Below are 19,087 nucleotides of genomic sequence, written 5' to 3'. Positions count from 1 at the left end.
CTAGCATCTGTCACCAGCGCTTGGGCTACTCTTGCCTGCTCTAACAGTAAGATCTGAATAATTTACATCGCTCGCAAAATCCTTGTTCTAACGGGAAACGAACCTTGAATCCGCAAATTAACAGTCCAGAGAGGCTAACCACTTGGCTACGGTCTGTTTTGAAATCAACCACTAAGTGATTAAAGCAGTAAAATGAAACAGCATAATTTAAATAAAACAGGAAGAACATTAGCTACATACGCTCTCATTGGTTTGATACCATGACGTTCAACTTAAAGTTCAACATTTTTCGTAGTTAGAGCTGAGGATAAAAAATTAAACATTTGAGAAAACCTCGCCTTAGTTGACGTGAGGCCAGCCTACCATTAGCAACATTCAGTCTATACATGTTCTTCAGAACTCTCTTCATTCCGAACAAGTTTTACGTTTCTATATCACGGACCTTAAATTCTGATCTGTGTGTAAGGAAAGTTGATAACACTAACTATATACATCTAGGCATTACAGTTTCAAATAAAATAGCTGGGAAAGCTTCTTTATTTACTTGTTTAACCACCACTTTAAAAGTTACAAAATCTTTCATATATATAAACAAACTCTGAATGAAAACATGGTTTTACAACAAAATGAAGGGATTTTATTAAAAAAAACACAGTAAATACCAACTCAATAACACATTCAGTACATTAGAAAGGTTTTATTAGAATATATTTAAAATTTGTATATCTTTCTTTTGTTTATTTGTTTTTTGCGCAAAGATACACGAGGGCTATCCGCGCTAGCCGTCCCTAATTTAGCAGTGTAAAACTAGAGGGAAGGCGGCTATTCTTCACCACCCATCGCCAACTATTGGATTAATATTTTACCAACGAATAGTACGATTGATCGTCGCATAACAACGCCTTCACGAGTGAAACGGCGAGCGTGTGTGGTGTGACGGAGATTCGAACCCGTGACCTCCAGATTATGACTCGAGTGCCCTCACCACCTGACCATGCCGGGCCAACTTGTATATGAATATCTTCTCTCGGTAGAATTGAGAAATATGTTATTCTATGCTTGTTCCTTACTTAAATGTAGGACCGGCATGGCCAGATGGGTTAAAACGTTCGACTCGTAATCTGAGGGTCGCGGGTTCGAATCCCCGTCGCACCAAATACGCTCGCCCTTTTAGCCATGGGGGCTTTATAATGTGATGGTCAATCGCTGCTAAAAGAGTAGCCCAAGAGTTGGCGGTGGGTAGTGGTGACTAGCTGTCTTCCCTCTTGTCTTACACTGCTAAATTAGGGACGGCTAGCGCAGATAGCCCTCGTGTATCTTTGCGCGAAATAAAAAACAAACAAACTTGTTATATTATACTATATGCGTTTAAAATGCACCATTTTCACGCGAAAAAAATAGAAAAAAAATTTAAATTTAGAACATAGGTGCACAGCAGGAATGAAATGAGACTCGAATTTTATCGTTTTGATTTCTTAAGTTCAGGGGTAAGTCCCTGGTGGGACAAACACAATATTGTTTATTACAACTGATGATAGTTTATGTTACAAGAAATATTAACACACAGATACAAACTTGTTCGTGTACTTTTTACTATCAGTGTCCCTACACCTATATAAATGTAACAGTACTAGTATATTTATAAACCGTCCGAAGTAGTCACATGGTTTGCTTGCTTTTGAATTTCGCACAAAACTACACTGGAGCTATCTGTGTTAGCCGTCTCTAAGTTAGCAGTGTAAGAGTAGCGGGAAGGCAGCTAGTCATCACCATCCACCGCCAACTCTTGGACTAATCTTTTAACAACGAATAGTGAGATTGATCGTAACATTATATAACACCCACAGCTGAAAGGGCGAGCATGTTTGGTGTGACGGGGATTCAAACTCGCGATCCTCAGATTACGAAAGAGTACTTTAACCACCTGGCCATGCCGGGTCAGTTACATGAACAAACATATAAATTTAATAGTTCTGTCTGTTGCTTATCAATGTAACTACTTCGGGCGGTGTATAAATATTACAATACTTTGTGTTGTATGCCCATGTAAGTACTTCGTAGGGTGTGTATGGATCTTCACCAAAATTGGTTTGGAGGTTCATTATGTCCATGCATGGGTATATAAAACTTTTCAGTTTTGCATTTTGCTTTTTATGGACGATTTTGTTTTACAATTACACATAAGGGAAACAACGTTTCATGTCTTAAGTTAACATTTCACTTATATTTGAATTAACATAACTTTTGTCCAGGGTAGGGTACTCTAGCTGTTATTGTATGATATTGAGTGATATTATGTTTTCCCCTATATAACATTCAGTGTTAATAACTGATCAAAAAATGAAATAAAATTATTCATTCTCTATATAAAATATATGACAGATCCCATAAATAATTAGAGGGATCAGACACAAAAAAATATGGTATTTCTGTTTATGTTTTAATTTTCGTTTGTGTAACTAATTTGCTATTAGCAATTATATAGCCAACAAAGTCATAGAATCATGACCAATATGGTTCTTAAATTGTTTTCAAAAATTGTAAAATTCGATGGGAACCTCAATAAATTTCGAGTTTAAAGACCAACCATTTTAATTTTTTAATGCATAATTTACTAATAAAACATTAGTTAAATTTAAACTTTTAACGTATTAATATTTCTAGAAACGTTGAAATTAACTAAGTTCACATTGACTCATTTTGAAATTATGTAGTAGATAATGTAATACATATAATGTTTTAAACAAACGTATTTCAGTCTTTTAATAAACTTGAAATGTCATAAACATCTGCTATTTGTAACTGTACGCATTCATACTACATGCAAATCTGTACAAAATTTGTCACGCTTATTATATAATGTAGCGATAAATTAGAACGAAATTTGGATTTTTGTCTCTTGTTCTGCCATTAAGACCTATCAACCTTTTATTTTTTTGTTCTAATACCAAACAACACAAAGTGTGTTATCAAAAATTTTAATATTTTGAACAAACGTTAAGAGAAGTTTTTGTGTTAAACCCCACAAGGCTTTATCTTTGTTATGAAAAGGTTTAGAACAATTTGTTTGATAGTGAGGTTGAAGTGTTCTACAGGTGGTAAACATAAATGATACTGACGAATACATTCGAACTACGTTTACGCTTTGATAGATAAAATACACCCTAAAGATAACGCAAATACGGAAAAGATGTGAATAAATTGATGAACAGGTTGTACCTTCAATTACACATGTTATACGTTTACCAAAAATCGAATATTTATGACTGGATAAGATCCTAAGTGCAATATACTACATGCCACTGCAAGTAAAAAAATATAAAAATATCGAAACAACAACAAAAAATCCTCTCAACCATTCAGAACGTACAGAATTTCTTCTGTTTTTAGTTAAATTAACTCTACAGTATGTTCTACAATCCATTATTTAACTAGCGCCACAGTTATGATTTATGATATGTTATTTGATTAACTCTACAATTATATTTTATAATCCGTTATTGAATTGTCGTTATAATTATAGTTTATAGTCTGTTATTTAATTAACTTCACAATCTGGTATTTTCCAGTCAACAAGTGGATGATATATTCACTCATTATTACGCTTGTCTGTTTAAAAATACTAAATGTAAGCGATACTTCACCTTGAACTTATTAGCTGTATCAAAATTCTAATTGTTTTAAAAAAGTCAAGTCCAGCTCTAAACCACTCGTTTTGTCTTTAGTGCCCACGTTCTTCTGTTCACGAGCTAATGGAATAATTGGTTCTAAATCTGTTGGAAGTTCATGATAAAAATTCATCAGAGAAACCTTGAACATAAGAAATGTTTATATATTATAGGACATGTAATAAACAAATTATGGGAGAATCTACGAAAACTTTGTTCCGCAAAGAATTATACAAACATTTTCAAATATAATATAAAAAACAATAATGTTTAACATATTAAATACTAGTACAACAAATGAATCAAGTATTAGTAGCTATCATAAACAGAACATGTTTTGTTTGTTTGGAATTAGGCACAATGCTACGAAATGAGCTATTTATGCTCTGTCCACCACGGGTATCGAAATCCCGTTTCTACTAGCGGTCTAAGTCCGTCAACACACTGTTTTACCAGTGGGGAACAAACAAAATTATTATGAATTTACATAATAATTTAAACCAAACACAAACAAAGATAGAGAGTGTGTTAATATAATTCTTTAAGGTATCTCTGTCCCCTGATGGTTCAGGGGTAAAGTTACGGATGTATAACGCTAAAATCCAGGGTTCAAATTTCCTCGACAGGCAGAGCACAGTAAACCAGCTGTGTGCTTTGTGCTTAAACAACAACGCAATTTGTTATTTCAGAAATTAAAGTTTCGTTTCCAAAGTGACGTCATCTACGTTTGAAGCAACAGTGTTTAAACTGTGCCGTCTGCAACATTACGGAACTTCTTGGATCCAGTATTTTAATATAACGCTAACAGTGTCTATGTCCAAAGTTGACGTGATACCAGTTTTAAATACTGAGATACATTATTATGTTTCCGGGTAGCTGATCGACGTCAAAATGATAAAGTCTTATTTGCTAACATTAATGCTTCTCGACTCGTATTTTGGTTTTCTGATGAGAATGTCTGTTTGTTTGGCTTATTGAAGTTCGCGAGAGATATGTGCGACAGCTTTCACTGATTGTGAAGTGATAGACTGGAGGGGAAGGTAGCTAATCATCACGAGCCACTAATGACTCGTGATCTGCTCGTGTTCGACTGAATGCTGGAATCTGACTGCCACTATTATAATGTATCCACGGTTATATAGGGCGTGGTGCGTTTTATTATTGTTATTTTTTTAAACCAACGGGACGCAAATTACGAAACATCAGCTCTACAGACCGACACGCTAACTAATGGCCACCCTCATCTCAAGAGCGTTTTGTTAGTTAAAACCGGCCCGGCATGGCCAAGCGCGTAAGGCGCGCGACTCGTAATCCGAGGGTCGCGGGTTCGCGCCCGAGTCGCGCCAAACATGCTCGCTCTCCCAACCGTGGGAGTGTTATAATGTGACGGTCAATCCCACTTTTCGTTGGTAAAAGAGTAGCCCAAGAGTTGGCGGTGGGTGGTAATGACTAGCTGCCTTCCCTCTAGTCTTACACTGCTAAATTAGGAACGGCTAGCACAGATAGCCCTCGAGTAGCTTTGTGCGAAATTCTAAAACAAAACAAACTTGTAGTTAAAACTTTTATCTATCCAACATTTAAAATTCAGTTTACACACATTATTCCATTTAAAAAAAAAATCTTAATATGTATTAGCCCGGCATGGCCAGGTGGGTTAAGGTATTCGACTCGTAATCTGAGGGTCGCGGGTTCGAATCCCCGTCGTACCAAACATGCTTGCCCTTTCAGCAGTGAGGGGTTTTATAATTTGATGGCCAATCTGATTATTCGTCGGTAAAAGAGTAGCCCAAGAGTTAGCTGTGGGTGTAGCTGCCTTACCTCTAGTCTTATACTGCTAAATTAGGGACGGCTAGAGCGGATAGCTCTCGTGTAGCTTTGCGTGAAATTCCAAAACAAACGAGCATGTACTAACACATTAGTGAATCAATCTTCAACAAAATGAATATATAAGGTCTTACCTCCTTTGTTTCCAAAAAAACTGTACGGTATTCCATTGTATGAATCTCCAAAATCTTCTTCGAAATATGCCATAAAGGACAAACTAGAATAATCATCATGGAAGTTTATGTCTTTTGCAAAACTAAGTCCATTCTCTGATTCATTCGTTTGCAGTAAAGAGGATAAATCAGATGCGAAGATTTCAGCATATGTAGGGTTTTTAACTGTCATGAAAGAGGGAATTTCTGAGTCATTAAAGATAAAGTCGTCTTGATGGGAGACAGGAATATGATAGGAATTTTCTCGAACTGTCGTGTTATTCTGACCAAAGAAAAGATTCGAAACATTTTAATAAGCGCTGCAGAGTTTTTCATTTGTGATAGCCAGAAACAAATATAAAAATATTTATCTTTAGTTTGTATTAGTTACTGAATATAATGTTTGTTATCTTTACAAATACAATAGTATTGTTTGTTATATGTCCATGTAACAATTTCACAGGGTGTGGATGGATCTTCACCCAAATTGGTTTAGGATTCCTTAAGTCCATGTGGGGGGTACATACATAGAACTTTTCAGTTCTGCAATATTCATTTTACAGTCTTTATGATCACTTTTTTTTTACCATAATCTCACCTTTTTTGGATGGACCTTTACCAAATTCGATATGAAGATTCATTAGGTCCATGGGGAAATTTTTATGGATTTTTTCGTGTTTTTTCTTTACAACTGCATGTAAGAGAAACAACTTTTAATATTCTAAAATAACCTTTTATTAATCATAAATTTAAATAACTTTTGTGCAGCTAGTTATAAAATAAAATATTAGTCTTACTTCATATTAGACTCCTACTGCAATTGCTAATTATGTTCTGAGATTTGGAATTTTTGTGTCTTTCACTTAAATCAATAAAAAAACAGAATTAATTTTAGTGACCTTACCTATCTTAAATACTATAATAATTTTAAGGGATTGTAATTCCATTTCTTTCGTCCACCCTTTGTCAACTTTAACATATATTTGATATTAGATACATTTATCATTTCTAAAAATTCAGAATAGAATTTCGAAACAAATCAAAGCAAACTATTTTAGTGTTGTTATTGCATACATGCAGTAAAACTTTGGAATATTTACGACTGATCTATGAGACGAGTCCCCTCTCCCCCTGGAACAGCGGTAAATTACGCGCTTACAACGATAAAATTTGTGGTTCCATTCCATGTGATTGCTACAACAGATAAACCACCATGGAACTGGTTCAAAACAAACATCTATAAAAAGCTATTGTTCTTTAGAACCCCTAGTTTGCCATTGAAGAAGAAAGGTCCATCTTTCGAAAACGCTCGAGGTATAGGATTTTTACTTCAGTTCTTTAGAATTTTTGTTTGTTCGTCTTTGAATTTCGGGCCAAACTTTTGAAAAGCCAGTTGCACATAACTGTTTGTATTTTTGAATTCTCAGGTTAGAGAGAAAGTAGTTAGTCAAGAGCATCTGCCCACCACTAACTTCTGGGCTAGTTATGAATAATCGAATACTGTGATTTAATTGTTATTGTTTTAGAGATTTTATGCGCTAATAAGTCGAGAACCATGAATCTTTACCATTTGCTGTACGATTTATTTAAACAAGCATATTAATTAATTAGGTAACAATAATAATAACAATATAAGTTTAATCAGTCCACTCTAATTTCCAATTTTCCTTACATTAATCAATCGCACAGTTCTTTTCATTTTTTTGTTTAACCAGAATTAATCGATTATATAAATAAATATAATGATTCCGGAATCCAAAGCGTCTCGGTCAGTGATATTTTCACACCTTTTTCACCAAAGCATTCAACATATATATTCACTGGTTAATGAGGACATGTTTTTACAAAGTTAAATTGCTACAATTCTTTAAAATATAAGGTGTAACATCTCACAATGATAACATATCGCATATCCTAAAGTTAATCTCCACTGTATTACCAAAAATAAATTACTAACTTGTGTATTTGAATTAAGAAAGGTGACAATTCGTTTTATTATCTTTTTTTACTCACTTAGACAGTTTTAAACTCTTGTAATATAAATGTTACATGATTTTTGTCACGCGCACAAAAATAAACACTTATCATAAGGCCCGGCATGGCCAGGTGGTTAAGGCACTTGACTCGTAATCCGAGAGTCGCGGGTTCGAATCCTCGTCACACCAAACATGCTCGCCCTTTCAGCCATGGAAGCGTTATAATGTGACGGTCAATCCCACTATTCGTTGGTAAAAGAGTAGCTCAAGAGTTAGAGGTGGGTGGTGACGACTAACTGCCTTCCCTCTGGTCTTACACTGCTAAATTAGGGACGGCTAGCACAGATAGTGCTCGTATAGCTTTGCTCGAAATTCAAAACAAACTAAACCACTTCTCATAATGTCAATAAACACATATTTTTTGCAAACATACATTTCCCTCATACATTTTTCTTTTATAAACAATGAAAAATACAAAAACAAAATCTTACTATGGCCTGAACATTGCTTTCAATTCATCAGAAAAGTTTTACGTTTCGTAAAGTCAATTATGTGCAGTTTTACAATTGTACTTACATTGCTACTAAACACGTTCAACGACGCTTCTCTATTGTTTACCTGATTTTCATGAGTTGTTTTGTGCTTTCTTTTTTCTGGAAAACACAACAAAAACACACATACAAAGTAAGGTTAGTAAGTTAATAAACAAGAAGTACAAAAATATTGCATTTGACAAGAATGTGCAATTAGTAATGTAAGTTTGGCTCCACATATTTCTCGATACAGTTTAAAACATTAACAGAAGGATAATAAAATATCTTACCACTTCAAAAATGACACATATTCACGTAAGTATATGATTTCATTATTATAAAATCAAACAGAATACATAATTATTTGACATATACAACTTTAATGTAGTTACATTGTATTCTTTGGTTTGGTTTGAATTTCGCATAAATCTACTTGAGGACTATCTGCGCTAGCCGTCTGTAATTTAGCAGTGTAAGACTAGAGAAAAGGCAGCTAGCTAGTCACCACCACCCACCGCCAACTCTTGGGCTACTCTTTTACTAACGAATAAAGGGATTGATTGTAACATTATAACGCTCCTCCGGATGAAAGTGCGAGTTTGTTTGGTGTGACGGGGATTCAATCCAGGGACTCTCGGATTACGAGTCGAGCGCCCTATCTACCTGGCCATGCCGGGCCTACATGGTATTCAAATCTGAAAATGCAAAGGTAATAATGAAATTATTGTATGGGGGAGGATATATGGCTAGCTTTCAGCAAATCGATCTTGAGGTGTCTTATAGTCGAAACGTCACTTCATAATTTATTTTACCTTATCAGTAATTATTGGTATCATTCCTTTCTATTTTTGTTTTAAAACAAAGTTCATTAATGTCTATTCTATAAATAAATAGAATGTTTTTAAAATCCAGTGATTGTTTGTTTGTTTTTTGAATTTCGTGCAAAGTTACACGAGGGCTATCTGCGCTAGCCATCCTTAATTTAGCAGTGTAAGACTAGAGGGAAGGAGCTAATCATCATCAACCACCGCCACCTCTTGGCTATTCTTTTACCAACGAATAGTGGGATTGACCGTCACTTTATAACGCCCCCACGGCTGGGAGGGCGAGCATGTTTGGCGCGACGGGGATGCGAATCCGCTACCCTCAGATTACGAGTCGCACGCCTTAACGCGCTTGGCCATGCTGGGCCTGAAAGCCGATCACGGACAAATGATTGATAAAGGGAGAAAAGGTATCAGAAACTAATTATTAATGGCACTGGATGAGATGTTCTGGGCCTACCATGTGACAGTAATGGGATTATTAAAAGTAGTGTTCGTTATAAGTGTTATTAATGTGCATCATATACCCGAAATGTTAACAACAAAAGTACAGAAAGTAAGAAATCAAACATTTCAAGTAAAAAAATGACTAATATTTTTCCTCAAAGATAAAAGTTATAGACATTAATTCATATGGATTCCTGTAAGAAAATCTCATCATGGAGAATGTTGTTTAACAAACCTGTGAGTGTTCTAAAAAGTTTAAATAATGTGTAAAATAAAAACCACTACGTACGGCAGCACAGAAGCATTGTGCTAGATATGTCCTCAATTCATCTAAAATAATATACTATTTTCTTTGTCAATCGGTTGTCGGACGATTTTGTTTGTTTTGAGTTTTGAGAAAAGCTAGAAGAGGGCTATTTGCGTTAGCCGTCCCTAATTTAGCAATGATAGACTAGAGGGAAGACAACTGTTAACATTACCATCATCAAGTGTTGGACTACTTTTCTTCCAACGAATGGTAAAATCGAACAGAAAATCACATTATAACGCCAACAAAGCTCAAATAGCGTGCCTGCTAAGTGATGACGATTCGAGTCCATAATTTCCAGATTGCGAGTCGAGCACCTTAACCACCAGACCATGTTAGGAGTCGCTGCTTGATGATTGTTATTCTTCATATCTGAGAACAAGAAGTGTGTGCCAGCGGTTGCGTACTATAGACTCATATACCATTGACGCCATGTTGGCAGACCAAGAACAGTAATAAATATTCACAATGAAGGAGAGGTATCGGTACTTATCCCATTTGACCAGCACTTGATTATGTTTATTTATTTTGTGCTACCTTTTAATAAGATCGTTAGGATGTTTCCTACACTTGTTATTAAGTCCGTTACTTTTTGGTGAAGAAAAACTTTATATATCGATTGTAATAAAACAATTGACACATACAGTATTTTCTATCAATTATTTATACAATAATTCCGATGGTAAACCATTTTATTAGTAAAAATTCAAAATGAATGTCTATATTACTTTCTCTCACGGCCCCTGGATGGTCAGGTGGGTTAAGTTGTGCGACTGTAATCTGAGGGTCACGGGTTTGCATCCCTGTCACACCAACATGCTCGCCCTTTCAGTCGTGGGGGCGTTACAATGTTACGGTCAATCCCACTATTCGTTGGTAAAAGAGTAGCCCAAGAGTTGGCGGTGAGTGGTGATGACTAGCTGCCTTCCCTCTAGTCTTACACTGCTAAATTAGGGACGGCTAGCGCAGATAGCCCTCGAGTAGCTTTGCGCGAAATTCAAAAACAAACATTCTCTCACAATAAAATATTCTACTTGTACAATTTACCACAACAATATTCTGTTGTTACAGAAGAGCATGCTTGTTTAACATTACTGGGTTATAGAAGAGCATGTTTTTTTAATATTACTGGGTTGTAGAAGAACATTTGTTTAATATTACTTTGTTGTAGAAGAACATGTTTGTTTTACATTACTTGATTATAGAAAAGCGTGTTTGTTTAACATTACTTAGTTCTAGAAGAGCCTGCGTGTTTAATATAACTTGGTTGTACAAGAGCATGTTTGTTTAACATTACTTGGTTGTACAAGAGCATGTTTGTTTAACATTACTTCGTTGTACAAGAGCATGTTTGTTTAACATTACTTGGTTGTACAAGAGCATGTTTGTTTAACATTACTTCGTTGTACAAGAGCATGTTTGTTTAACATTACTTGGTTGTACAAAAGCATGTTTGTTTAACATTACTTGGCTATACAAAAGCACGTTTGTTTAACATTACTTGGTTGTACAAAAGCATGTTTGTTTAACATTACTTGGTTGTACAAGAGCATGTTTGTTTAACATTACTTGGTTGTACAAGAGCATGTTTGTTTAACATTACTTGGTTGTACAAGAGCATGTTTGTTTAACATTACTTGGTTGTACAAAAGCATGTTTGTTTAACATTACTTGGCTATACAAAAGCACGTTTGTTTAACATTACTTGGTTGTACAAGAGCATGTTTGTTTAACATTACTTGGTAGTACAAGAGCATGCTTGTTTAACATTATCTGGTTTTAAAACACGTTACCTGTGAAACGAAAGACCCTGTATTCCTTTGTTCTGAGTCCTTTCACTTCCTCGATGTCAGGACGGCTCCTCAGAGCACAGCGAAAGTTTGCTTTTAGTTTCCTACATTTTATATCCGGTGGAACTGTCTTCCCTATCACAATACAGAAAGAGTATTTCAGACTAGAACTTTATAAAAAACAATAAGCAAGTTAACCATATAAAACATTTCGTTTTAAAGCATCATAATATTTTAGAAAAGCCGCAGTTCACAAAGTTAAAATGTTAGTGATAGCGGTTTACTAAATGTTTCTTCAAATCATGTTTTGTTTCATCAATAAACAATTTATAGAGAATTTTCTTTATGAAAAAATATAATTTACTGTGGCCTTACAGTGTGAAAGATGTATTTACTGCATAAACGTACTGTAAGTAGCCTGTGGTATTACACAGTGAAGGAGTTATATTTTACAATGTAAACTGACAACAAGTAGCCTGTGGGTTTACAGAGTGAAAGTTATATTTTACAATGTAAACTGACAACAAGTAGCCTGTGGTTTTACAGAGTGAAAGAGTTATATTTCACAATGTAAATTTACTACAAGTAGACTGTGGTTTTATAGAATGAAGGAGATATATCTTACAATGTAAATTTACTACAAGTAGCCTGTGGTTTTATAGAGTGAAGGAGATATATTTTACAATGTAAATTTACTAGAAGTAGCCTGTGGTTTTATAGAGTGAAGGAGATATATTTTACAATGTAAATTTACTACAAGTAGCCTGTGGTTTTATAGAGTGAAGGAGATATATTTTACAATGTAAATTTACTACAAGTAGCCTGTGGTTTTATAGAGTGAAGGAGATATATTTTACAATGTAAATTTACTAGAAGTAGCCTGTTTTACAGAGTGAAAGAGTTATATTTTACAATGTAAACATACTACAAGTAGTCCGTGGTTTTACATATATAGAATTTTCGTTATTGTATAAAATTACAACATGTGTTTGAATTATATCAGCAGAAATTACGACAAATAAACAAAGTCTAAAAGCTAGTCATCGGTAATTAAAATGATTTTGGTTCTAAACTATTTTAAAACAGACATTTTGAAGAGTTTATATATATCTTGCCATTTGAATCCTTGCATTAAACATTATTTTCTTTCAAACCCTTTAAGTATCTTATACTAACGCACTGTCGTTTAATAATACACTTTCACTTACGATGATTTACTAAGAAGTACCCCGACCCCCCAAATAACGTGACGTAGCATTGTGTTTATTCAGATTAATGAATATGTACTCTATTAATGTAACAATTCTTAAAAATTGATTATATAGATTTACTACTTTACTCGTGCCTACATATAAAAATTTACCTATGTAATTTATCCCATAAATAATAACTTAAAAGTGTTTAATAGGAGCTACGTATTTTGAGAGGGGCTGTATACTTAGTAACTAAATCATGTTAAGAAAGAACTAGTTGGTGGAACACTGAGGAAAATAAATTGTATTTTCATGAACTAACCTGTGTTCTCGACCCATAGCCTATAGAGTCTTGTATCTGTTTCTTCGTCCCAAGCTTTACTGGAAGCGTGTCTCCAGGGGATTTTAAAGATCTCGTTTTTTTCGTCTATCCATTCTACTTTAGATATTGTGTTAGTGGATAGTAATTCTCGTAGCCAGGGCACAAGCAGTTTGCGTCCCATTGTCACAGACGAACCTGGTTAGTAACAATAACGTGCTTATTCCATGTTATCTAACTAGGCGTTTCTTTGTCAGTGTGCCGAATTTATAAACAAAGTCGTTTCAAACATATTTGTCTATAATTTTATGTATTAAGTCTAAAGTAGTCAGGAAAAGACCTGCTTGGTCTTATTATCCTATGGTTTTTGTATAGTATACTGTTTGTAGGAGCAGAGTGCCTAAGAATTATAGCTTAAGTTTGCATGGTTATGAATTAAGAATTATAGCTTAAGTTTGTATAGTTATGAATTAAGAATTATAGCTTAAGTTTGTATGGTTATGAATTAAGAATTATAGCTTAAGTTTGTATAGTTATGAATTAAGCATTATAGCTTAAGTTTGCATGGTTATGAATTAACAATTATAGCTTAAGTTTGTATGGTTATGAATTAACAATTATAGCTTAAGTTTGCATGGTTATGAATTAACAATTATAGCTTACGTTTGCATGGTTATGAATTAACAATTATAGCTTAAGTTTGTATGGTTATGAATTAAGAATTATAGCTTAAGTTTGCATGGTTATGAATTAATAATAATTATAGCTTAACTTTGTATGATTATGAATTAAGAATTATAACTTAAGTTTGAATGGTTATAAATTAACAATTATAGGTTAAGTTTGCATGGTTATGAATTAATAATTATAACTTAAGTTTGCATGGTTATGAATTAACAATTATAGCTTAAGTTTGTATGGTTATGAATTAAGAATTATAGCTTAAGTTTGTATGGTTATGAATTAACAATTATAGCTTAAGTTTGTATGGTTATGAATTAAGAATTATAGCTTAAGTTTGCATGGTTATGAATTAACAATTATAGCTTAAGTTTGCATGGTTATGAATTAACAATTATAGCTTAAGTTTGTATGGTTATGAATTAAGAATTATAGCTTAAGTTTGTATGGTTATGAATTAATAATAATTATAGCTTAAGTTTGTATGATTATGAATTAAGAATTATAACTTAAGTTTGAATGGTTATAAATTAACAATTATAGCTTAAGTTTGCATGGTTATGAATTAACAATTATAGCTTAAGTTTGTATGGTTATGAATTAAGAATTATAGCTTAAGTTTGCATGGTTATGAATTGATAATTATAGCTTAAGTTTGCATGGTTATGAATTAAGAATTATAGCTTAAGTTTGCATGGTTATGAATTAATAATTATAGCTTACGTTTGCATGGTTATGAATTAATAACTATAGCTTAAGTTTGTATGGTTATGAATTAAGAATTATAGCTTAAGTTTGTGTGGTTATGAATAAGTTATGGAGCCCTAAATAAAGAATTTGTAAGTAATGAACAGTGACATTATTTTTGCTTTGTTGCTTAAAAGCATAACTAATGACATTATATGTTGCTTTCTTGCTTATAAACATAACTATGAACAATGATATATTTTTGCTTAATTGCTTATACTAATAACTAAGGAACAATGACATTATCTTTGTTTTATCGCTTATAAACATAACTAATGAACAGTGACATTATCTTTCTGTTTTGTCGCTTATAAACATAACTAATGAACAGGAACATTATCTTTCTGTTTTGTCGCATATATACATAACTAATGAACAAAGTTATTTGAGGGCTATCTACGCTAGCCGCCCCTAATTTAGAAATGATAGACTGTAAGAAAAGCAGCTAATCCCCATCAACTACCGCCAACTTTTGGGCTACTCTTTCACTAGCAAATAGTGAGATTGACCATCATGTTAGAACGCTCTTACGGCTAAAAGGACTAGCATGTTCGTTAGGATAATCGAGCCCACTACCCACAGATTGGAAGTCAAGAACCCCATAAGCATGTGGCCATGCCAGGCCTGGTTGACTAAAAGCTATCACCGATGATTGAACTGGTAATATCGATTTTACTTCAGTGGCCTTAACTTAAGTTTAAAAACTTCATGGTTGCAAAGTTGATAACAAGAGATTAAATAACTACTTGAAACATCAACATGTGTATTGCTATTTCACAATGATGAGTAAACATATTTACATTGCTTTTGATTCATGTGTGATAAAGTTACAAAAGATCTCATAGCGTGCATAGAACTACAGATAGTAACTACATCGCTCATTTGCTGGCAGGTGAGATGTTTATTTTACAACAACCTTCCTTGTTGTCGTCTTATCAGACGACCATTTTATTTCAGCTTTAATAAACTGACATAAGATTCAATTTTTTTTATTGTGTCATTACCCTAAAATGAGTATATAACAAACTGACTTGAAAATTTAAAAAATAATGTTAAATGTTTTTTTAGATTGTGTTAAATAATTTCTTATATTGGAGCAGATGTAAAGTTGGAAATCACACAACTTCCGATAAAGATATATATTTATTAAAGAATTCGTATCAAACTTGCTTGCCCTTTCAGCCCTGAAAGTGTTATAATTTTACGGTTAATCCTATTATTTGTTGGTAAAATAGTAGCCCAAGAGTTGGCGGTGGGTGGTGATGACTAGCTGTCTTCCCTCTAGTCTTACACTGCTAAATTAGGACGACTAACGCAGATAGCCCTCGTGTAGTTTTGCGCGAAATTCAACAAACAAACGATCAATGAACAGCAACAATGCAACTACAAATTAATACAGCTCTCATTGTTTTTAGTTGACACGGAAAAGTGGTTATAACTATTGCAAAATTTGTATCCTAAGGAATATGACTGAAAAAATCGTTTTTAGTGGTAATAACAACCCCAGAGACAACTTTAAGTGAGATAGTGTGTGTGTGTATGTGTGGGCTGTAGTGCAAAGCTATAAAAAGAGGGCATTTGCGCTCTGCCTAACTTGGGGAATCCAACGCAGGACTTAGATACTGCAGAGTATTGCTGATCTACGGGACTTCGTTTGCAAGAATTGGTTGGTTGATTTGGTGTTTTATGGTATAAAGCAGCTTGGCTACCTGCGCCCAGCAGGTTCGCGCCCGAGTCGCGCCAAACATGCTCGCCCTCCCAACCGTGGGGGCGTTATAATGTGACGGTCAATCCCACTATTCGTTGGTAAAAGAGCAGCCCAAGAGTTGGTGGTGGGTGGTGATGACTAGCTGCCTTCCCTCTAGTCTTACACTGCTAAATTAGGGACGGCTAGCACAGATAGCCCTCGAGTAGCTTTGTGCGAAATTCCAAAAACCAACCAAAAACCAAACCTGCGCCCAATTTGTAAGAAATATCAATATAATATATTGAACGTTACAGCCATATTTCAAATGGATATTTCAAATGGTTTAAACTATCTGAATTAAAAATATATATTATGAAATATTGTAGACACCAGCTATTTATTAGTTGTTGTTAAGGGTCCTTTGAAATAATTAAAAAATACTGATTATCAACAGATTCTGGTTACTACATGAACTCATGAACCATTTGAACTTATTCTTTGTATTTATACGAAACCATGCTATTTACAATTATTATTACGATACCATGCTATTTACAATTATTATCATGATACCATGCTATTTACAATTATTGTAACGAAACCATGCTATTAACAATTATTATTACGATACCATGCTATTTATAATTATTATTTGCACTAGTTGGACCTATGACGTTCAAAGTTCGTAAGTAAATAGTTTATTTAATGTAGTTTTAGTAACTATTTTATTATTACTTTAAGAGGTCAAGTGACACATGAAACAACAACTAACAATAAAATAAGCGTGAACTTTTCATATAGGCTAAAGGTCATTTTTGGTGCTGTTGAGGTAAATGGTATTTAAAGAGAAAGTGAGAAGATAAAACGTGCTTTATCTAGTAAGGAAGATGTTTAGCTTCGCTATTCATGTTTTAATTACTTATACGTAGATGGCTTTTACTTTATTTTACCCTACTAAATGTTTTGAGAGGACAAAAATATACATAAATTTGAAACAGTAAACGTCGTATAACCGATGTCACTCCTTGACGAGAATGATGTGGAAAATGTAGATTACTATGCTTTCATCAAATACAGAGACTTCAATAACGAAAAATGATGCTAACAGTGTGCAACCAGTAAAAATGATGCTAACAGTGTGCAACCTGTAAAAATGATGCTAACAGTGTGCAACCTGTAAAAATGATGCTAACAGTGTACAACCAGTAAAAATGATGCTAACAGTGTGCAACCTGTAAAAATGATGCTAACAGTGTGCAACCTGTAAAAATGATGCTAACAGTGTGCAACCTGTAAAAATGATGCTAACAGTGTGCAACCAGTAAAAATGATGCTAACATTGTGCAACCAGTAAAATGATGCTAACATTGTGCAACCAGTAAAAATGATGCTAACATTGTGCAACCAGTAAAAATGATGCTAACATTGTGCAACCTGTAAAATGATGCTAACATTGTGCAACCAGTAAAAATGAGCAACTAACATTGCAACTAAAAACAGAAAAAATACTTTAAAACTTCAACCGTTTTTTTTTGTTAACCCTTTTTTCTGGATTGGATGTCAGAAACTATTTCGGAGAGTCAGGTGTGGCCGAGTGGTTAGCGTGCAGAAAAAATGAGCCCGAAGATCTTTTTTTTTTTTTGCGTCCCGTTGACAAAAATCGTACTCAGCATTTTGAAACTGGTGGTGCATTATAAGGGTGACAGTCAAATCAAGTTTTTTAGTTCGACAAGAATAATTTAAGAATTAGCGATGGACACTGATGGCACGTTGCATTTTCACTGGAAAGTGAAGCAAATGAAAATTAGACGGCTCTGCGCAGATAACTGTTATATAGCTTTGCGCAAAAATTCTGAAACGAACCGAAAGCGTATCACTCAGTATTATTTGTATAACAAATATAAATGAAAATGTGAAACCCTTGAAAAGCAAATGTGTAAAAACTTCGTTATGAATAGAAATAAACAGCTAACTTCCAGGTAGCGATCTTATCAAATCATTACATACGTGATTGGGAAAATCACATCAATTTTCTAAAGTCTAGGGAAGAAATGTACATATTTAATGTACATATTCTCCATTCGTTCTTTCTAATTTACAAATTAAATTCAACCACTTCTGACTAATAATATATAATTTCCTTTATAAATATGAAACTTTCTTACGTGTTTAAAATTCCTTGTTTAAATTAGGTTCCCAGTAAACGAAAATAAATGTGCAATAGGTAAAAATTGGTAAGATAGATAAAAGAACGGTAAAGTTTAGTCGAGAACATCGCTTGCACATCTAGGAAGGTTCAGAATAACATTTTGTTGCTACAGCTCACACGTAAATATGCTGTCTGAGAAAGTAACACAAGGACTAACCCTAAAACCGCGAAAAGTTATGTAAAAAAGTCTTACGTTTTCTTTCGAAGTTGAATCACAGCTTTGCAGACAAAAGTTCTGAAGATTATTAACTTCTAGAAAGCAAGAAATATGACATTTGAGAAAACTTGATTTATTTATCTTGTATGCCCACGTACATTTCACGTCACAGGTGACGTGTGAGGAGACAACACAGAATACTTACCCCACGCTGGGACGATGACGAATAGCTTCAAGAAAGAACAAAAATGTTTTTGAAATATTGGATCAGCTTTAGATATTTCACTATTATTAACATGCAAAATCTCAGTTAATATCCATAAAATAGACTTCAACGTTCTCTTTGGAGTTTATTTGATTTAGTCAAAACTTAAACGTATTTTAACTTTCCGTGACGTAACGGTTTGGTTTGAATTTCGCGCAAAGCTACACTAGGGCTATCTGCGCTAGCTGACATAGTTTAGCAGTGTGAAACTAGAGGGAAGACAGCTAGTCATCACCACCCACCGCCAACTCTTGGGCTACTCTTTTACCAACGAGTTGACCGTCACATTACAACGCTCCCACAGCTGA

At 34.1% G+C, this 19,087-nt stretch overlaps 1 protein-coding gene across 4 annotated transcripts; it reads right to left on the bottom strand.

The window, feature by feature from the left end:
- Nucleotides 1-527: 527 nt before the first annotated feature.
- On the bottom strand, nucleotides 528-18,698 carry LOC143256031 (uncharacterized). Of its 4 annotated transcripts, none has more exons than XM_076512610.1 (6): nucleotides 18,551-18,698; nucleotides 13,037-13,231; nucleotides 11,525-11,656; nucleotides 8,239-8,273; nucleotides 5,627-5,927; nucleotides 528-3,773 (listed from the first exon to the last, which is right to left on the bottom strand). In XM_076512610.1, the coding sequence occupies exons 2-6, from the start codon at nucleotides 13,215-13,217 to the stop codon at nucleotides 3,664-3,666; spliced, it is 759 nt and encodes a 252-aa protein (XP_076368725.1). In that variant the 5' UTR covers nucleotides 13,218-13,231; nucleotides 18,551-18,698; the 3' UTR covers nucleotides 528-3,663. The 4 variants fall into 4 exon arrangements, with proteins under 4 accessions (XP_076368725.1, XP_076368723.1, XP_076368724.1 ...); XM_076512608.1 differs by having other exon boundaries at nucleotides 8,197-8,273; nucleotides 18,551-18,696; XM_076512609.1 differs by lacking the exon at nucleotides 18,551-18,698 and adding an exon at nucleotides 18,314-18,534 and having other exon boundaries at nucleotides 8,197-8,273.
- Between the last annotated feature and the right edge of the window lie 389 nt (nucleotides 18,699-19,087).

This window comes from Tachypleus tridentatus, chromosome 7 (genome assembly GCF_004210375.1).
Source record: "Tachypleus tridentatus isolate NWPU-2018 chromosome 7, ASM421037v1, whole genome shotgun sequence".
NCBI classification, from domain to species: domain Eukaryota; kingdom Metazoa; phylum Arthropoda; class Merostomata; order Xiphosura; family Limulidae; genus Tachypleus; species Tachypleus tridentatus.
The sequence above is the reverse complement of the archived record's forward strand: the minus strand, read 5'-3'. Positions and strand labels throughout refer to the sequence as shown.

Coding starts and splice junctions, on each gene's coding strand:
- LOC143256031 (XM_076512608.1), bottom strand. CDS start 13,217: ATGGGACGCAAACTGCTTGTGCCCTGGCTACGAGAATTACTATCCACT. Junction 11,657..13,036: donor GCTATGGGTCGAGAACACAG/GTTAGTTCATGA, acceptor GTATTGTGATAG/GGAAGACAGTTCCACCGGAT. Junction 5,928..8,196: donor TGAACGTGTTTAGTAGCAAT/GTAAGTACAATT, acceptor TTCTTTGGTCAG/AATAACACGACAGTTCGAGA.